The 19,202-nt window shown below is 34.6% G+C and overlaps 1 protein-coding gene across 20 annotated transcripts in view; it reads right to left on the minus strand.

Moving 5' to 3' along the window:
• LOC113237741 (modifier of mdg4) overlaps positions 1-19,202 on the minus strand; it is a 563,531-nt gene that overhangs the window by 338,591 nt on the left and 205,738 nt on the right. The window contains exon 5 of one of the 20 annotated variants that reach the window (XM_026474342.1): positions 1,523-1,779. The exons of 18 other annotated variants lie outside the window; for them this stretch is intronic. In XM_026474342.1, the coding sequence (XP_026330127.1) occupies positions 1,538-1,779 (242 nt within the window). In that variant the 3' untranslated portion in view covers positions 1,523-1,537. Of the gene's footprint in view, positions 1-1,522; positions 1,780-17,300; positions 17,489-19,202 lie in introns of those variants that run through there. One more of the 20 variants, XM_026474376.1, reaches the window with a different exon arrangement.

The following is a 19,202-nucleotide window of genomic DNA, read 5'->3' on the forward strand; positions in this document are numbered from 1 at the left end:
TTAGATCACCTACTTAATGCTTAGTTTAATACTATGATAGCTTTATTTACATTTGATTTACTTGTATTAAATTATGTTATATTGCAATAAAATTATCTTTATCTGATTATAATTATTACAAAGTGCAGCGCAACTCAAGCGATTTGGTTCTTGGGTTCGGGTTACGAGATGAATGCTTTTTACGAGGTGAATGCTGCCCATTGCTTTTTTTCTGAAGGACTCTTTGAAGTTGGCCACTGATGGCCTTGACTGCGCCACCGGATGAAAGGGCGAGCTGAAGGCTCTTAACTTAACCAAACAAACTAAAACTAAATAGGGGTTTGAGGATGCCCAAGTGGACACGAACCTCGGCTCGGGGTGCCTAGGAACTTCCGCCATAAAGGCGTGTTGTACTTCTTAAATCGGCTGGCAAGAGTGGAATTGCGTTGCGTCATCACGTAGGCTCGTGAGAGTGTTCTGGCGTCTAAGTTGTCCTCAGGATGCCAGGATGATTGTCTCTACCTACTGACCCAAGAGGTAGGGTTTTCCAGAGAGACTACGGGCTCGACGGCAAGACCAGGGTACAGCGGGCATCCGGGCCAAGCCCTCCTCCAGTGATACACCTTTGCGGGCGTCCCAGACTTGCAGAATGTTAAAATTACTTTTAAGCACTATCCAATGTAATGTACGGAAGAACAACCTCTATATTCTAAAGTAAATCCCATCTTTTATAATATATTTGGAGGGTGGATGAGTATGTTCTAATAAAGTTTTTTTCACAATCCGACTTATGACGTAAGGCCCGATTTATGATGAACAAAGATCATCATAAATCGGGCTTTACATTTCCTTGTGTTGGGGCAATGCCAATGTTCCGTAGACTGTGTTTCTGTTGATCGATAATACACATAGTCATTTATAACAGCATAAGATTTTCCTGAGTGGGTGCAAACCCAGCTAACTGTAAGAGAAATATTTGAATATAACTTATATTTTGACCACCGAAACGAAAATGAGTGAACATCAATGACACGTTTAGCAAAATAAACTCGACATTACAGTACTTTCGACATAAACCACAATAAAAATTAAAAAAAGATTCTGAAAAATTACATAATAAATAAAAACATGAGACGTTGAAAACAAAATGGTTTTCTATACTATTTATAGTGACTTAAAAAATACTTACTTAAAATTAAACGCTAAGGCAACAGCAAAAGTAATAAACAAATGATTGTGTACATGTATGGCATACAATATAAATACATCACAAGAATATATTTAGAGTTATGTGTCTTGTGTCTTCGCGGAGTTGAGAGTCTTTGTTATTTGAATAAGTGGACGACTAGAGGAACGAATGTTATTTATTGACGACGATTTACAATTGATTATAATTATTACCTAGTGTACCGTAACTCAAGCGATTGAGTTCGAAGCGTTGAGACGAACTATTTCTCAAGGAGCTCTACTGCTACTAAATTATATTATTTTTGTTACCTTAAACATTCCGCTGACAGTTCTAAAAATATCTGTGTAAAAGTAGTACGTCGTCCTATTTTTAAATTTTAATTACAACACCATTAATGATAGTGTATCTTGGTGGTGGATGTCTGTGACCGGGATTGGACATGCGTATAACCTCTCTGCTCTTGGTGGTAGTAAATCGGACTCTGCATTTTGCGTTCGTGTTGGTCATTGTGCAGAGCCATTGGTCCGTAGACTTGTTTCGACTATCTGCGAAGAACGTATATCCTTCGTAGAGAGCCACTATCTTACCTAAGCCGTTTTGAAGAAATGTCACTGAAAAGTTAGAAACGTCATAAATTCAGAGCCTTATACGCTAAATTTCACTGTTACAAGTAACTTAATATGCACTTGCAAAGGGATTTATTCTGAGTTCATAAGAAAGGTAAAGTACACTACAGATTTAATGAGCATAATTTTATTGCTTTCTACATTATACACTGTCTGTGCGTGTCGTCAAATAACTTCGGTTAAGAAAAATTTTACTTACTTTCGACATATATAATTGATCCTTAATGATAATTACAGCATATCAAATAACTTACCAAATAACAGATTTCAATAAAAATATCAGTAAACCATCCATAATTCATTCAACGTACAAAAATAAGCAAAGAGAACAAATATAGTGTAAAGCATAACTAATAATAATAATAATAATCTTTTTATTTGTCGAATGAATGAAGCTTATTACAAAATCGTGATTCTCTAACTTCCATACTAGTATGATAACTAGTATGTATCTTGGAAGCCAGATCATTGATTAACGTATTATCATTTTATATAATATATTGGTAACTAGAAGGTGGATGTGTATGTTCTAAGTTCTGAACACGAATGATCTCTCTGTCTTTGTTGGTAGTAAAGCGTGCTTTACATTTCGTGGATTTGCCTCTCATTGTACAATGCCATAATATGGTTTTCGCGTACCGATCGTCACTGTAGAATGTATATCCTCCAAGCAAAGCTTGCCACTTGCCCGCATTATTGAACCTCCAATAAACTGCAACAAGAAATTTAATAAGAAAAGACATGTAACTCTTTGCACAAATATATATATATATATATTTATTATTTATAATATATATGTTATTTAGTCACGACCAACTTTAGTCCGTGACTGATTACTGTCAGAATCGACAGCATCCCGTGAGAGGTGGTGGTGAGAACAATGAAAATTCGTGTATCACTACTATTGTTAAGAGTTTATTGTAAATTCATCTAACAACTGAGGAGTATTATGGCTTCCTCCTTGCATGTAAGGTACATTGAATTGTAATCCGGGTAGAAGTAACCGTACTGAAGTCAACTCTATTCAACGTGTGCATCCTGGTATAGTAAACCATAGCAGTTGTGGGGAAAGACTGATATTGTGCAATACATAAATACCACAATGTGCATATTTCCATCTTACTGTCTTACGTTGTAAACTCTTAGGTCACACTTAGGTCTCGTTCAGAATGCAGGCGTGGGCGCGGCTGCGGGTGCGGGCGACTAGCTCCACATGTCAACTGACGACCAAGTACTGTGAAAGGTACGGGCGGACCACGCCACTGTCAACCAAACGAGCGTCTACGTACATTTGATTTACAAGCACCCGCGCCCACTGCCCCTCTGAATAAGGCCATAATCCGTTCCTTGCTCCTTTCCGTTTACAACAGAAATAGAAATGAACACAACCATGGGCCGATAACTCAAAAGGACTGCTAATCTCCATACTATAGATCGTAACTCTGAAAATGATCAATATCCCGTCTTCTATCTAGACGGCCCAGGGGGCTTACCACGACCTCTTAAAACAATATTACTTTAATCTTACATTGACTTTTCGTACCATGACGCGCTTAGAAGTAAGCTTATCATAATGTTAAGACTATGATGTTTTATTGGCAGTTCTGTGACTATTCATTCATCAGTTCGTACTATGACGCGACTTTAACATTAAAGTAATATTGTTCTTATGTGAAATTTAGCAATCTTAAAATTGTTACATGGAGTAATAATTATTTTCGAATTTATTGTCTAAATATTGATTTGTAATGATTAAAAGTTAAGTTGAACTTATTTATTTACACATATCTCTTCAATATTTTATTTATTTTTTTGTTTAAAAGTACATAGAAAATAATTTCTCGTTAAATAAAAATACGCGATTATTATTTCGTAAAATGAAGACAACGACGTCTACATGCTCCTTTGCAACACTAACTGTTGACACTAGACTATAACTCCGAATTCACAACTGACAATCAAGACTCAACTTGTTTTATTTATTTTTCGTCATGAAAATGCAAAAAAATAATTGAAAACAACGTAATTTTAATAGATTTCATTATTACATACTTTTCTTATTTTGGGCAGTCAAAATTGTCTGAATGTAAATAATATTAAGTACTTTAACATTATATACTACGAGACGACGATTCTAAACACCAAAAAATAAAGAGATGGCATTTTACAGTTCATATAGCGTTATTTCTTTCCTATTTTGAGTAAGGAATAGACAATATTGGGAATTCATTCGTTCTTTCAGTCATTTTAGCAATAATACATTACTTGGTTGATAGGTTTGTCACGTAGCCTACTATAAGCTTACATTGATATAAGATTGTTTTTGAAAGGTTATGGTAGGCCCCCAGATCAATAAGCCGGGAATAATGTAAATGGCAGTAAGTTTAGTAGTAGTAGAGCTCCTTGTGAAAGAGTTCGTCCAGGGAAGCACTGCCACCCTATCTATTTCTGTCGCCAAGCAGTGATGTCAGCATTACTGTGTTCCGGTTTCGAAGGGTAAGGGTGCTGGTGAAATTATAGGCACATGGGACTTGCCAACTTATGTCTCAGGGTAACAGGCGCAGTGGTAGTACGCCTCAGATCGATGCGATTTAAAGCTCTGAGTGGCACTGCAACTGTTATAGATATGCGTGTAGTTTACCATCAGGCGCACGATTTGTTCGTCCCGTCACTTGATGGTATAAAAAAGTCCTCTTTAATACGAAATATGTATAAGTATAGTCTGTTTTTTCTGTAATCTTCAATTATTGATCATGAGCTAAATTTGTTTTCTGAACTTTAACAAATATGCATATTAGTCGCAGACATACATCTAGAATCAATAAATGGCACTGTGTGTTACAATGGGTAGATGGCGCTAATGCAACCTAAACAAAATAAAATAAAAGCCGGCAGTATCGATAAAAATGTATGCAATAAGCGCCATCTAGTTCATTTGTTTCTTATCACTAGAAATTAGAGTAGCTTTGATAAATTGCAGTTTGTTATAATTATTAATACAAATTAACAAACTAGTGGAATAATTTCTAATAAATTGAGTATCAATTCAATAAAAATTTAAAATTGCAGTTTGTAGATGTAAAACAAATTAGTGATAAAAATAGCAATTTGGTACTCGTCGCGACATCTGGTGGTACCGATAGGTACTAAATACTCGACTACTCTTGAGTTTTGGTCCAGGATACAACGAATGCATAATACTTTTCATACTTACTTATCTTATACATATATTATACATTTGTACATCTTAACTATACCTATTTCTGCCGCTAAGCAATAATGTGAGCATTAATGGGTTCTGGGGGTCTACTCTCGGTCTCCGTCCGACAGCCGTCCGAAACAATTACTGCCAAATAAGCAATAATTGACCAAATGAAAAGACGCGTGATGCGAATGAAGCTTCATACTTGATGATTAATTTTGTCGAATATTACTTATTTGACAGTAATTGTTTCGGACGGAGATCGAGAGTAGACCCCCTGGTTTTGCAGGGTAAGCTGCTACAATGCTGGTGAAATTACAGGCACATGGGACTTGTCAACTTATGTCTCAGGGTGACGGTCGCAGTGGCAGTGCCGTTCGGATTTTTACGGTTACAGCTCTGAATGTCACTGCAAGTGTCATGGGCTGGCGTGTCGCTTACCACCAGGCCTCGACTCGTTCGTTCCGTCGCTTACTATCTTAAGTACGTAAAAACAAATATAGGTTGAACATGGAAAACTTTGAACTATATTTTTTTAATTTACTTGCAAATTAAAAGAGGCTATATGAATAACTTTTTATTAATATAGTCTCTTTTAATGTGCACACATGTATGGTAAGTAAAATGGTAAGTCAAGTGTTATTTTACATTTTTTGTTTTCAAAGTTTAAGATAAACTCCGTTATGTATAGTAAAACGAGGTGGTAAATGCTGATGCACGAGATTCGATGTCCTAAGCAAGTATCCTTCTTTAGTCGTGATAAATCGAGCACGGCACTTAGCATGGCCTGCTTTTGTACAGACCCACTGATTAGTAGTCTTCTGACGGGGGTCGCAGTAAAACGTGTATCCTTTATAGATGGCTATGGTTTTGCCCAGTCGGTTTTGAACCCAGAACACTGAAAATGTAACAGAAAATATAATGTAGTTTCACACTCTAAATTTCTTTAGGTATCTACCAAAAACATTTTTAATCGCTTTCGAAATGAAAGAGATATTTAAAAATAAGTTTTCTATGGAATTGTGGTGTCTGCACACATGCACTTCATTGTAACTATTTATTGTCAAAAATTCATTAAATTAATACAAATAATCGTTTCAAAGATAAGTTTTAATTAAACCGATAACGAACATTCACTATAAATAATAGCTATATATTTGTTACATTTTATTGAATTATATTTACCAGATACTTCACTAACCACGTGACTTCAGTCAACAACACCCTGAGATAGCAATTCTATGAAACTTATAGTAAAAATATCCAAAGATCCCACCAAACAAAGTCCCACACTCTGATCATTATATAAATGGTATAAAGCCTTCAATGAAAACGACTAATATTTTTTTGCCAAACTAAATCATTATATCAAAACTGATAACAGAAATATTACACTAATGCTGTATAGGCACAGCTTTTTATACACTGTACATATAATTAATAGATCTAGGCGTTACTTTGCGAAAATCCATGTTAATAAAAATCTAAATAAATTACTTCGGTACTCCGCGAATTCAGTATCGTGTAACAATCCACAACCCTCGGATGCCTCGTCAAAAAATATGCAGGAATCTGCACGAATTGGTTTTATAAAGCATAATCTCAGTACAGAGTACTAAAAAAACCGACCTCAAAAGTACGTGGAATTGCGTCTATTTGCTAAGTTTTATTGAAATATCCCCTAGTTCGCCACTATACAGGACTTGACACTGGAGACAATAAAAATAGGTTATCACTACGAGACTACTCAAAGTATATTGAGTGAAAAACGCCTTTAATTGAGGAAATAGTAAAATCAAGCATTAAAGTAATTACTCCTAAATTAAAGTTAGTAAAAATGAATCTTCATGCGTGAACAGCCACCCTTCGAGGTGGATGATTTTCTTCAAAATGAAATGGGACCACTATGGAAGTACTCCCTTTCCAACAAAAAAAGAATCATGAGAATCGGTTCACAAATCGGAGTTATCGCGTAACATACATACAAAAAAAAAAACAAAAAAAACATATAGTCGAATTGAGAACCTCCTCCTATTTTGAAGTCGGTTAAAAATACGATTATACCAAAGTTAAATAGCTTATCTCGCAGTGTTCTTAAATTTGCGTCTATTAATGTCTAGAATCCGTTATACGTTGTGCATTCGCTACGCATAAAGAGGTTACAAAGTGCCTTTACAAGACATTCATCGTCAAGGCATCGACAAGGCAGTCATCAGGTCAGTCTTATCTCAAAGAAGCACACACGTCCAGCGCCTTTCTTTCATCTCAACGTTCGGCATATAGACCTCTTACAAATCTGTATTCCGTTTAACTATCTCAGATATAAAAGAACAGAACTTTTTTTATGTTTCAACTTGTATAGTCCACCGTAAGCTCGCCTTTGTATAGAATGTGGTGTTGTTATAATAAGACTAGATGTACCTGAAATGCATTGCAATGCCACCAAAGGTGCATGAAAAACCGCCTTTGCAGATATTAGTTTTGGTGAAATTACGGGCATATGGGACTTGTCAACTTATGTCTCAGGGTGACGGGCGCAGTGGCATTGATCATAAGATCCTTGCGATATAAAGCTCTGAGTGGCACTGCAACTGTTATGGATAGGCGTGTCGCTCATCAGGTACACGACTTGTTCGCCCCGTCACTTGATATTATTAAAAAAAAAACTTGAAAAGCCCGACCCACCCGATGATTTAAGATGTTCCAACACTTCAGAAACTTTTGCGGGCGTGAGGACAACAACAATAATAATAGAACGCTTACGGAACAAATATACAGATTATATGACAAATATAATATTATATACATTAATAGTTTAAATTCATTTAGTCGACATTTTTAATGACACTTCATAAATTTGCACATAAGTTACCCCTACTTGTTAACGCATTGTTGCTATAATTATTTTGTGTCTTAAAAAATATTTAAGCTATAGAATTCATTGATACCTTGAAATTGTCTATATTTCGATTACACAATTTAATTATATTATTTGTTTCAATAGTATTTGTGTACCTTAACGAATATTTTTAATTTATTAAAATTTTTTTATTTTGTGTTGTACCAAAATATCTATTAAGTGACGTCAAAACTTTCAATTGTATTACACAGAACAACTGAGTACTAACAAATAGGTATTGTTATTTTTCTTTTAAATATATTGTGTGTAATCTGTTGGTGTACCACATAAATAACTAATAAATGTCTACACAAAATAAGCATAAATGATAACCTGTGTGGTCGAGAGGCTTGCTCATCGGTTTTCATGGTGTCGCCATCTCTGAGGTCCCGGGTTCGAGGGTGTTTGTGGTACTGTCGTTGTTTCCGATATATAATTATTCAAATAATCTCATCATTTGTATGAAGTCGATATTTCTGTATTGCCTATACACCGAACTAATACTTACCGTAGTTTTACTGTTTCTCAAATCTTGAAATAAGTACCACTTCTTATAACATACCGTGGGGGCACATGGTTATGCTCCACAGGAGCAGTGACCATATGTCCATCTCTGGTCATGATAAATCGCGCCTTACATCCGCCCCATCTGGTGCACCGCCAGATGTTCCGCTTATTTCCCCGAATTCCGCAGTAGAAACTATGTCCTCCATATATAGCTAGCGTTTTCCCGGACAAATTCCGAGCGAATATCACTGAGAAATAAAAGTAGACATTTTAAGATTATCATTATCACAGGGAAGGAATGGAGGAATATCTTAAAGAATTACAAAGTAACATAAAGCAGAAGCAAAGCGATAAATACATAATAATTAAACCAAAAAAAAACCCTATCCTCAATATAAAATAAAAATATTATCTAATGAAATCGGAATTCAATTGTAATAAACATTTAATAAGACAAACATTTGCGTACTTTGTTTTTGCGCGTAGTTTATAAATATATAACATTCTCTATAATCTTCTCTGTATCCAATGAAGAGACTCGATGTGCCCTGCAGGTAGACTTATATGTGTTGATACAATAGAATTAAATTGAAAACATTCCTGCAATAACTAATACCAAATAAAATCTATCTACTTTAAGTACATTTCTAAACGGCTTAAAAATGATTATGAGTGCCAGTAGATTTAACAATAATATTGTCAATCGTCGTAAGTGCAGCCAAACATCCTCTATTCTTTTTCACGCATCGCCATCTTGTTTTGGGACCATTTGAGGTAGCCATTATGAATCTATAACTTTCGATCTGTATTACCGCTTTACCTCGATTTGATGTACCGAAGACTGGTCCTGAAAGTGAAAGCATGCATAGAAAACATTCTCTCACTTTTCAGTTATATTTTTCTTTTTGTATTTTATTTACCAAAAGAAATACTGATAACACCCACTTTATTGCAATTACAAAACTTTAAGAAGAATTCTAGTCATTAAAGCATACAACACGAAAAATTTACATAATATTTTTAATTTCAAATATCACAACCATCAAATAGCCGAGTAACAAGCCTATTTATAAATCTACTCCTCTCTTATACATATTGATATGATGACCATAGGCTTAGCTAAATCGCGCTTGTACCTGATGCCACACCTCCATCTCGCATTTATTTCTTGGTACGTATTTATTTGCTCCAGTAGATTTGTCTTTCATGAATTTGCACTAGTCTACTAAAATCATATGGCTTCCTAGTAAGTTTAGCCAAATAATGAGATCTTTTGTATTCTTACACATTAATAATATAAATAAATTTATAAATTTTCACATCACCACGCCAGTCACCTAATGGGGCAAGCAGAAAAATATATTTCCATTTGCTACGATCCCAGTATGCTTTTTTGCCTTTCTTGGCATATCTTTCTACTCAGCTCATTTATTGATATTACCACCATAGTATATCTATCATATTATGGTGGTATAAAAATATTGTGCAACCAATTGCAGTTTAGCAATAAGACCATTTCCTCTATATCATTCCTGTAATTGGTTTAGCTCACGGTAAAACAGAATAGCGGTAATATAACAATAATTTAAATATTTTACAAAATAATTAAGAGTAAATACATTATCTTTTATTATTAAATAAATAAAATTTAAAAAAAGTTAAACGACATCACATATGTTGCTCTAATTCCAAAGTAAGTAACTAAAGCACTTAGTGTTATGGATATCGGAAACAACGATGGTACCAAAAATACCCAGACCCGAGACAATATACAGAGAAAAGTTATTGTTTTCTACGTTTACCCGGTCGGTGATCGATCCCGGAACCTCAGAGATGGCGACACCATGAAAACGGGTGTGCAAGCCACCCGACCATGGAGATCATCAAACTTGATTTTATTTAATAATTGTTATAATTAGTCATAATATTTTGCGAATAACAATAATAATAACAATAATATGAAAATTTTAAAAGTATTGGGAAGAAATAATGGTATCATTTTATGATAACTAATTTTCAAAACAAATAGTTAAATTTAACCTAAGGCAACAAACAAAATGCAATAACAACTAACGGTAATGACTACAGCAACAATATTAACAACTGTTTACAAAGTTATACATTGAGTCTATATAAGTACCGTAATTGTTAAATTGTTTTACTTTATAATTACATTAATTATACATATAGTCATTTATATACAGATTCATAATTAATTATAAATTAATTTAACATTGTAAAGCTCTAGGACTTTGAGATCATGTTATACTTAATTTTGGTACTTAGATTACTTATGGTTATGAGTAGGGCATTTCTTCACAATATTGTTGTGTATAGTTGTTACATAGGCTGTACAACCAATTCGCTTTCTGTTACACCTCCACCTTATTTTCTCTCCGTAATTTCGATCTTTTGAGAACCTGTATCCGTCTAGAAGAATAATCGGCCTTCCACGCTGGCTTGTCCCAACAACGAAATCTGAAAGAAAAACCAATTAATGGGATGAATGTAAAATATGCATGTCTGGCTATACGAGGGTCTTTCAAACCCACAATTATAATAATCAAATAAAAACTTACCATATACAGGATACCTATATGAAATGGGCCAAAATCTGACCTTGGCGGTTTCGTAGAAACTGCACTACTTTTTTTAAAAGGTGAAATTTTTCACACTAAAGTTTTAACGCGTTGAAACTCGAAACCATTAGATAATTCTCAACGTTGTGATTGTAGATTTGATGGACGGCAAAATTTAGCACCCAACGTGGGTCTAAGGTGGAATGAAATATACATTAACCATTAGTTATTTTCAGTTTGTCAGATAAAACTTTTTCTTACAACTTATAAAGTCAGAAACATTCTAGTTCACACAAAAAAGATTTATTATACTATATAATCACATCGCACTTTGTTCTTCGGATGAGTCGACTCATTTGTACACAGTAAGAGCCGAAATACATTAACTATGCGCAGTGCTGCCAATTCGTAAATTTAAAGCTACAGATGAGTTCGGAAAGAGATGCCTATTTTTTCAAAGATGGTGTGTTTACGCTCTCCTAAAACAGACTAAAATCTCGTAATGCAACGTAACGTATTACGTCACACAGCACGATGGATACGCAGCAGGGTTATTGCGAATAAATCAGCATCAGCGGATAATCTGCATACATTAACATATCCGCATGTGCGTCAGCATCCGCATCCATCGATGCTGATATTCATTGCGGTTGTTCGAGTCGTAACATGACCTAAAAGACACACTGGAATAATTTACAAACCTTCCAGAAACAGAAAGCAGCTCAAATGGTGTTTTGAAAATATAACTTTGATAAAATTTCACAACAATTAACCTAGGCAGATTGATTGTTATAACGCAGATTGTAAATGTCACAAAATCATTGAAATAATATTTTATTACAATACTAAACAAAATAGAAGGCTTTTTCATGTAGATATATTTAGTACGGATGTACGTTACGTCGCAGTAGAACTCCTTTTGAAAGAGTTCGTCCAGGGTAGTACTGTCACCTTACTTATTTTTGCCGCTAAACAGAAATGTTAACGTTACTGTGTTACAGTTTTGAAGGGTTAAGGGTGCTGGTGAAATTACAGGCACATGGGACTTGTCAACTTATGTCCCAAGATGACGGGCGCAGTGGCAGTGCTCTTCAGATCTTTGCGATTTAAAGCTCTGAGTGGCACTGCAACTGTTTGCAAGTGGACAGGCGTGTAGTTCACCGTCAGGCGGACGACTTGTTCGTCCTTTCACTTGATATTATATATTTAAAAAAGTTTCACGCGTTTTTTTAAATACATAAAATCAGCATACACATCAGGTTCCGCTAATGTTAAGGTCAAAGATTTGCATTCGCATAAGCGTGCACTGATGTGTAAAAAAACCCGCATCAGCAACAATCTTGCTACGCAGATATGGTATATTGTGAATTTACTCACGGGAAAGTTTTCCGGCCATTACATGTACCTACATATTGTACTCTACATATATATTTGTGTTTAGTTCTTTCTACTTATTACTTTGTTGTATCGAAAAGTTGTCTTTGCGTATTTGACAAGTAATTCATATTTTAAAATAGTTGCCATCGGAAGTAGGAAACAAAGTCGGTGGATCATGATTATGTTCAACGGAATATTGCAAAACAACTTCGTCGTCTGTTGTGATCACAGATGCCTTGCAGCCTCTGTGGTAGTTGGAACAATACCATCTCCAATTCTTGTCTCTTGTTCTGTTTCTCCTGTTATAGGTATGCTTCTGCCACATAAGTGACCTGTTGCCACGCCTCATGGTAATTACGGAAGCTGTAAATATTTGCTTATTATTTTAGTTCATGAAAATTGATGTAAATGTCTCATGTTTTAGGAGGAAAGTCGTGAATCTTTTGTTTATTATACGAGCTTTTAACAAATATTATCAAATAATGAAATCCATCAACAAAAATAAAAATATAATGGGAAAGACATTGTAATAAACAAATAAAAATACATATTATTTCTAATAACTATACAAATTAAAGGAAAATATTATAAGTGTAATATTTCCTTATAGTTTGCTATTGACTATTTTTATTACGTCTATCTTATATTGTATATTGCTTTTAACCATTTTTAACAGTGCACAAACTATTCTAAAATTTTATTTTAATGTAACAAACGACTAGATAGTACCACAAGTACAGTTTACAAAGAAATCGAGCGTTTCCACTATTACAGTAGAGAATTCAAGCTGAAAAAAATACATTCCGACGTTTTAATCAGTCGGTAGCAAAAATAGTCAAAATGTCTACGGCGTTTAGATGTCTCAATTACCCTACTTCTGCATAAGTTTATGATCTCGAATTGATTTATCTACTGGAAATTTGTCTCAACGAAATCCTGAACCATTAATTGGATTAAAAGCTGATAAATATTTAATTCATTTCAAATTGACCATAGAGGTTTTCGGTGAAAACAAACATAGCGATGGGAACCTGGTCACATTTGCAAAGCAATTTCATACTGTGTGTGAAATTTCCAATCCCCATTGGGTGAGAACTATAACCCAAACCCTTCCATAGTGAGAGGAGGCCTGTGCCCAGCGGTAGGACTGTATATAGGGTAAATTTATATTTATTTTTCATTTATTCATTTCATTCTGGCCACATGACCCACATAAAATACATCATGGACTAACATACATGCAATATAATATAACAATATAATAAACTAAATATCTAATCTACACGAATTGCATTTGTCGGTGACGTGTAGCGCAAAGTAGTGTCAGGTAAACGGTGACACTTTTCGGCAAAAACTGTTCCTTCGTGAAGGTCGACAGATGTTCGGTCGGCACTCTCACGACAAACGAATTAAAATTCACGTTGTAGCGAGACCCCAACCGCTGACCCTCAGAGTGTATTTGGCTTTTAATCTACTATTACTTTTGCATTAGTAAGATACCTTGATTTGGAGTTAATTTAATAGTTAACAGAGAAGTTACATTATTAGTACTTAGTATGTAGTGTATTTATTCGAACACTATTATTAAAAAATATATTCCATGACTTTACCCACTTTGCATCTACGAATTTTCTATTCTGAGGTTGCATTAAATATTATTTTCAATTAGTTGCAATATTATTACTTAGCAGTGAGTTGCAATATTATTACTATTTATTTTATAATTAATGTCTTGAGGCCCTGGTCTCGGGTCTATAATACCAATGGAGTGAACGAACAAGTCGTGTCGTGCGCCTAGTGTTAGGCGAAACGCCTGTCAAACCCGGAACGCACTAATGCTCCCATTACTGTTTGGCGGTAAGGAGGCAGTACTTCCCTGGATGAATTCTTTCAAAAGCTCTACTGCTACTTAATAATCATCTCATCAAAGACGCTGACCCATGCGGATTGGGGAATTTACGTCTTCGTAGAGTATTAAAAGATTTCATTACACAAAATTTCACAACATGGCGAAAGACAAAAGTCTAACTTATCAGCCTTTACCATTTCCTAACTTTAACTGCCTCCGTGGCCGAACGGTTACCATGCCATGACTGCCGCGCAGAGGCCTCGGGTTCGATTCCCGTGCCAGGAGAAATATTTGTATAACCTACATTTATTTCTCTCGTGAGTTTGGGTGTAATTTGTGGTTGTCTATGTGTGTGTCCATGGCACCCCCGATACAGGGTTTCCCTAGTGCACAGTTTCCCTAGGGCATATGTTTAAAAAAAATAGAAATACACGTTATTCATCACGATCAACTACAGACGATCTTAGGAGGTTCATGATCATGCTCGCCTATACACTCGGAAGCAATCCAATCCTCTGTCGTAAGTAGAGTCACTTTACATCCTCTGTGATAGTTGGCACAATACCACCGGTATCGGTTTTTTCTTGCTTTCTGTCTGCGATTGTAGATGTAGTCTCCCAGTCTTAGGCCGAAGCCACCTCTTTGCGACATTATGAGTTCACCTGAAATTATTGTAATTAGTTAGTTAAACGTAAGAAGTAACAATTGAGATCACTACGTATGAAATACTGCAGTTTGTGTATTCGATATCCAAATCAATAGTGGAATTAATTCAAGTCTACTTCCCAGAACCTATTTTTAATTTTTCTACACCTAAGCTAAAACTATGATTGTTATACATGCTCTACTTTTATATGACACAATTTTTTTCTATTAAATGTATTCATAATATTTGATACTTAATTTTTAAATTGGATGTACCCACGAGCTAAAAGTAATCTTTCCCAATAATAAGAACATAATTTATTTATCCTATGAATACAGGAAAATTGGGTGCATGAAAAATTAAAAACAGAATTTTTTTATCAAATGTACTAACAAAACTGTATTTAAAAAATTCTAAAAAGAACATAATTTGCAAAAACATATTTAACCCGTTATTCATCCTAGAGACACACAGTGACCTAAACAATTTTAATAATTTTTGTTTTAATTGTTTTTATACATTTTTACATATTTTTGCCGTGCCTCTAGGACGTGGAACGGGTTGAGTTACAGATTAAAATATCAGTATTTTAAATACGCGTTTTTAAAACACTTATTAATATTTTTGTTCAACGTTACCATAATCCACAGTATATGCAACTTTTTTTAATTCCAAGGCAATCTAGTTTATCCAAAACATCCCGTAAAAATCCTTTGATAACAATTTTTCCTAGCTCAATAATTTTACGCAATCTAAATAAATATGACTCAGTGCTTGGAATGTTACTTACGTTACAAGTACATAAAATATTTACATCACGCTACTATGCTATAATAAAAAGCAATTAATATTATTTAAAAAAGATACGAATATATATTTCGTGCTATACAACATTTTAAATTTTCATTTGCTTTTCAACACACGACATTCGCCTTTGGTCCAAAATTGATAAATATATATTATTATACCTACTACACATATCATACCATACTATAATCGCTAATTATGTGTATACTACATATAGATTAATTCGATATTAAACAGTTTTAAAACTAGCACTTGATTTTTAGTACATAACGGTGTATCACAAATTTTCTTAAGTAGGTTATCACAAAGTCTATGTCGACGACATACAATTATTTACACTACACTTGGACATGATTACACTTAGGGCGGGACCGCACTTGGCGGAACGTCACTGCGTATAGCGTAGCGTTGCCCACAACGGTGTAGTGCATTTATCTCAAATCAAGTCTTACTGCCGCCTTTAAAGGGGTCTTACGCTGTTATTTACAACTAATATTATGCTTTCTCACAAACTCAATCATTTAACTAATACTATGTCAGTGTGTCATACAAAAGTGCGTCTGACACAATATTTATAACTAAAATAATAAGTAAATCAGTAATATAACAGCATATGCAAAATGAGTAAAAATATGTTACATATATTTACGTTATGTTTCACTGTAATTTTTGTATTAATTCTAGTACAACAATGCAGTCTTTAACTCAAGTTTTCTTTTACACTGCCCGCCGTATGAGCATAATTAATTGCATGTAAATTCGAAGGAGACCTATACTTTACGTCTACGAAAATATCAATAGGAATTTGATCGGCAGGCTAACGGCCTACGGCAAAAAACGAGAAAGATAGGTAAAAGATAAGAAAAGAGCATTGATATTCTGTCTTTTCGGTTGAGTGTTGCTATTAACATCAGTTTCTACTAATTAACTGCCAAACTTCTGGCAACACTAGAAATACAGAACATTAATGGTACCGTGTGCTGTCTTTCGCGATTAGACGATCTCTTCTCTTCATACATTTTTAATAACAATGCTAATATTTCATTTCAACTTTAGTATTTATTTTTATACAATATGTGAATGAGTTCCCGTCGTAGAAATGACAACGCCATCGACGGTAATTGCTGAAGCTCTACATTTGTACTTATGTTTCTTAGCACAGGTCCATCTTATTCTGTTGCCTATTAGAGACCTTGAGTGTCTGAAAAACTTCTGTTCTCCAACGTAAATCTGCGTTGCTTCCCTGATCGGGGCCTGTAGGACCGCGTGAAGAAATTCTGGAAGTATACACGTGAGAATGCGTTACAATATAAGTGCATGTTTCTTAATAGAAGTACAAATATCATTAGCCAGATATTCTATTTTAAATATTATTTTGTCCGCAATTAAAAAAAAAAATAAAAAATAAAAAAATAAAAAATTTAATTAAAAAATCAGTTCTTTTCAATGCTACAAATTAAGTATTTATAACATAATATACCAGTACAAACACAGAAATGTATTAAAAATTGTATTTATTTCCACAATAAATCGTATGCAATCATAATTTAAAAAATAATATAGTCAACGGCTTATTCAAAACAGTAAAACAAAAATAATTATGAATAGAAAAAACAACTTTCATTAAAACAAACCACGGTTTAATGGTTATTATGATCAGATAATTGAACAATATCATCTCCAAAGGTTAAAGCGGTACATTTGCATCCTATATTGCGTTTCACACAACGCCACTGGATCTTCCGTTTGCATACACGACCTAAATTGAACCTGTGACCATTCAGAATCAGAATCTTATTGCCACGTCGAGATTCCTCGAAGTAATAGTCTGAAAATGCACACAGAATCAGGGTGAGGTCTATACTATTCTTATATACTATTAGTAGGTCTATACTGTCAGTATCAAGGAAGTATAGGACGACGCGCTAAAGTGGGCGCTAACGTGTGTTGCGCGGAGCCCTGAGTCATACGCGTTGTTAATGTATTGAGCTCACCAGACAACGCCACGACGTACCTCGGGTATAATAATCAAAACTCTTACAAATCAACTTGTTTATTGTGTTGTTAAAACTTAGAATTATATTATTCCTAATTTAAATTAGCTAAATTAAAAACATTACAATTGTATACCAGCTTATGCAAGCGAATTCGTGCTGAATTAACTATAAACAGGTGATTATCTAATTGAAGAAGCCTTCAAATGTAGTAAAGTACACTTAGAATATTCTTCCGTAATTATAACGCTGTGGAAATAAATAATATAACTGTACAATTTATTACACATTAGACGGATATGAGAATAAATTTCAGTCATTTTCCTGCTCAACTTTAAAAATGACATTTAACGAAATTTTCAAAATTTTTAATTTCCTTTTCAGGCCTATGCACGCGGCTTATTTTAAACGCGCAGACGACGCGCGTTTTGTGAACACGCTTTGAACGCGCGTTGCATGCGCGTTTACGGCGCCGAAGATGTTCGAAAAGCAGCTTGTTGTGTTTGTATCGATTCAAACGCGCGTAAAACGCGATACAAACGCACGTTCGAAGCGCGTTTGCATCGAATCAAACATCGCGTTGCAAGACTGAGGAAAGGGGCAGGGACAAATAAATAAATAAATAAATACAGGTGCTTTCTCTTACCTTAGTGTTATAATTAAACGTTCTTCTGCCGATATAGATGATCTCATTGGGGTATTTTTACGAGTTAAATCCAGTTTTAGAATTAAAAGGAGTTCTTGGAATGACGAATATGACATTCGATAACAGTTTGAAAGTTTTCCAAATCTTCTTTGTTTTACTAATTTTTTAAATGTTGTTTTAAAATGACCACACAATTTTCTTTCGCCCGTAAATGGGTCTATCCAATAGAGTCGGTTGCGTTTACATTTTTTTCTTCTTAAAATCACTAATAAAGCTAGCGCAAGCAGTGTTGCCTCGGCCGACCCATTGTGCTACTTATGTGATTGAGAGTAACGTATCATTTAGATATAAAAAAGTAAACGCGTTTCAGGTGGAAAGAATTATCAGAGATCTAAATAGCCATAAAGCCCCAGGTGTAGATAAATTAAGAGTACAAGACCTAAAATATATTAACCAAAAATTGAGTCCCATTCTAGCCAGGTTCATTAATATGTGTGTGTCTAAAGGGGTTTACCCTGAGAAGTTAAAAAAAGCTTTCATACGACCTATACATAAAAAGGGGAGTTATGTAGACTATGCTAACTATAGACCTGTGGCAATATTGTCAGTAGTCAATAAGGTTATGGAAAAGGTAGTTGTTAGCCAGATAACACGGTTTTTAGAACAGCATAATATCCTACTAGACGCACAGCATGGTTTTAGAGGGGACAGGAGTACTGGTACTGCTCTTAGCTGCTTTGCCGAGACCATTAACACAAGCCTTGATGCAGGTCTTCAGGTTCTTGTCCTTTTTATAGACTTTAAAAAAGCTTTTGATACATTGGACCATGATATTTTGCTTCAGGCGATGAATGAGTGTGGAATAAGAGGGCCAACTAATGACTGGTTTAGGAGCTACTTAA

This window comes from Hyposmocoma kahamanoa, unplaced genomic scaffold (genome assembly GCF_003589595.1).
Source record: "Hyposmocoma kahamanoa isolate Upper Pololo Valley unplaced genomic scaffold, ASM358959v1 94, whole genome shotgun sequence".
Lineage (NCBI taxonomy): Eukaryota > Metazoa > Arthropoda > Insecta > Lepidoptera > Cosmopterigidae > Hyposmocoma > Hyposmocoma kahamanoa.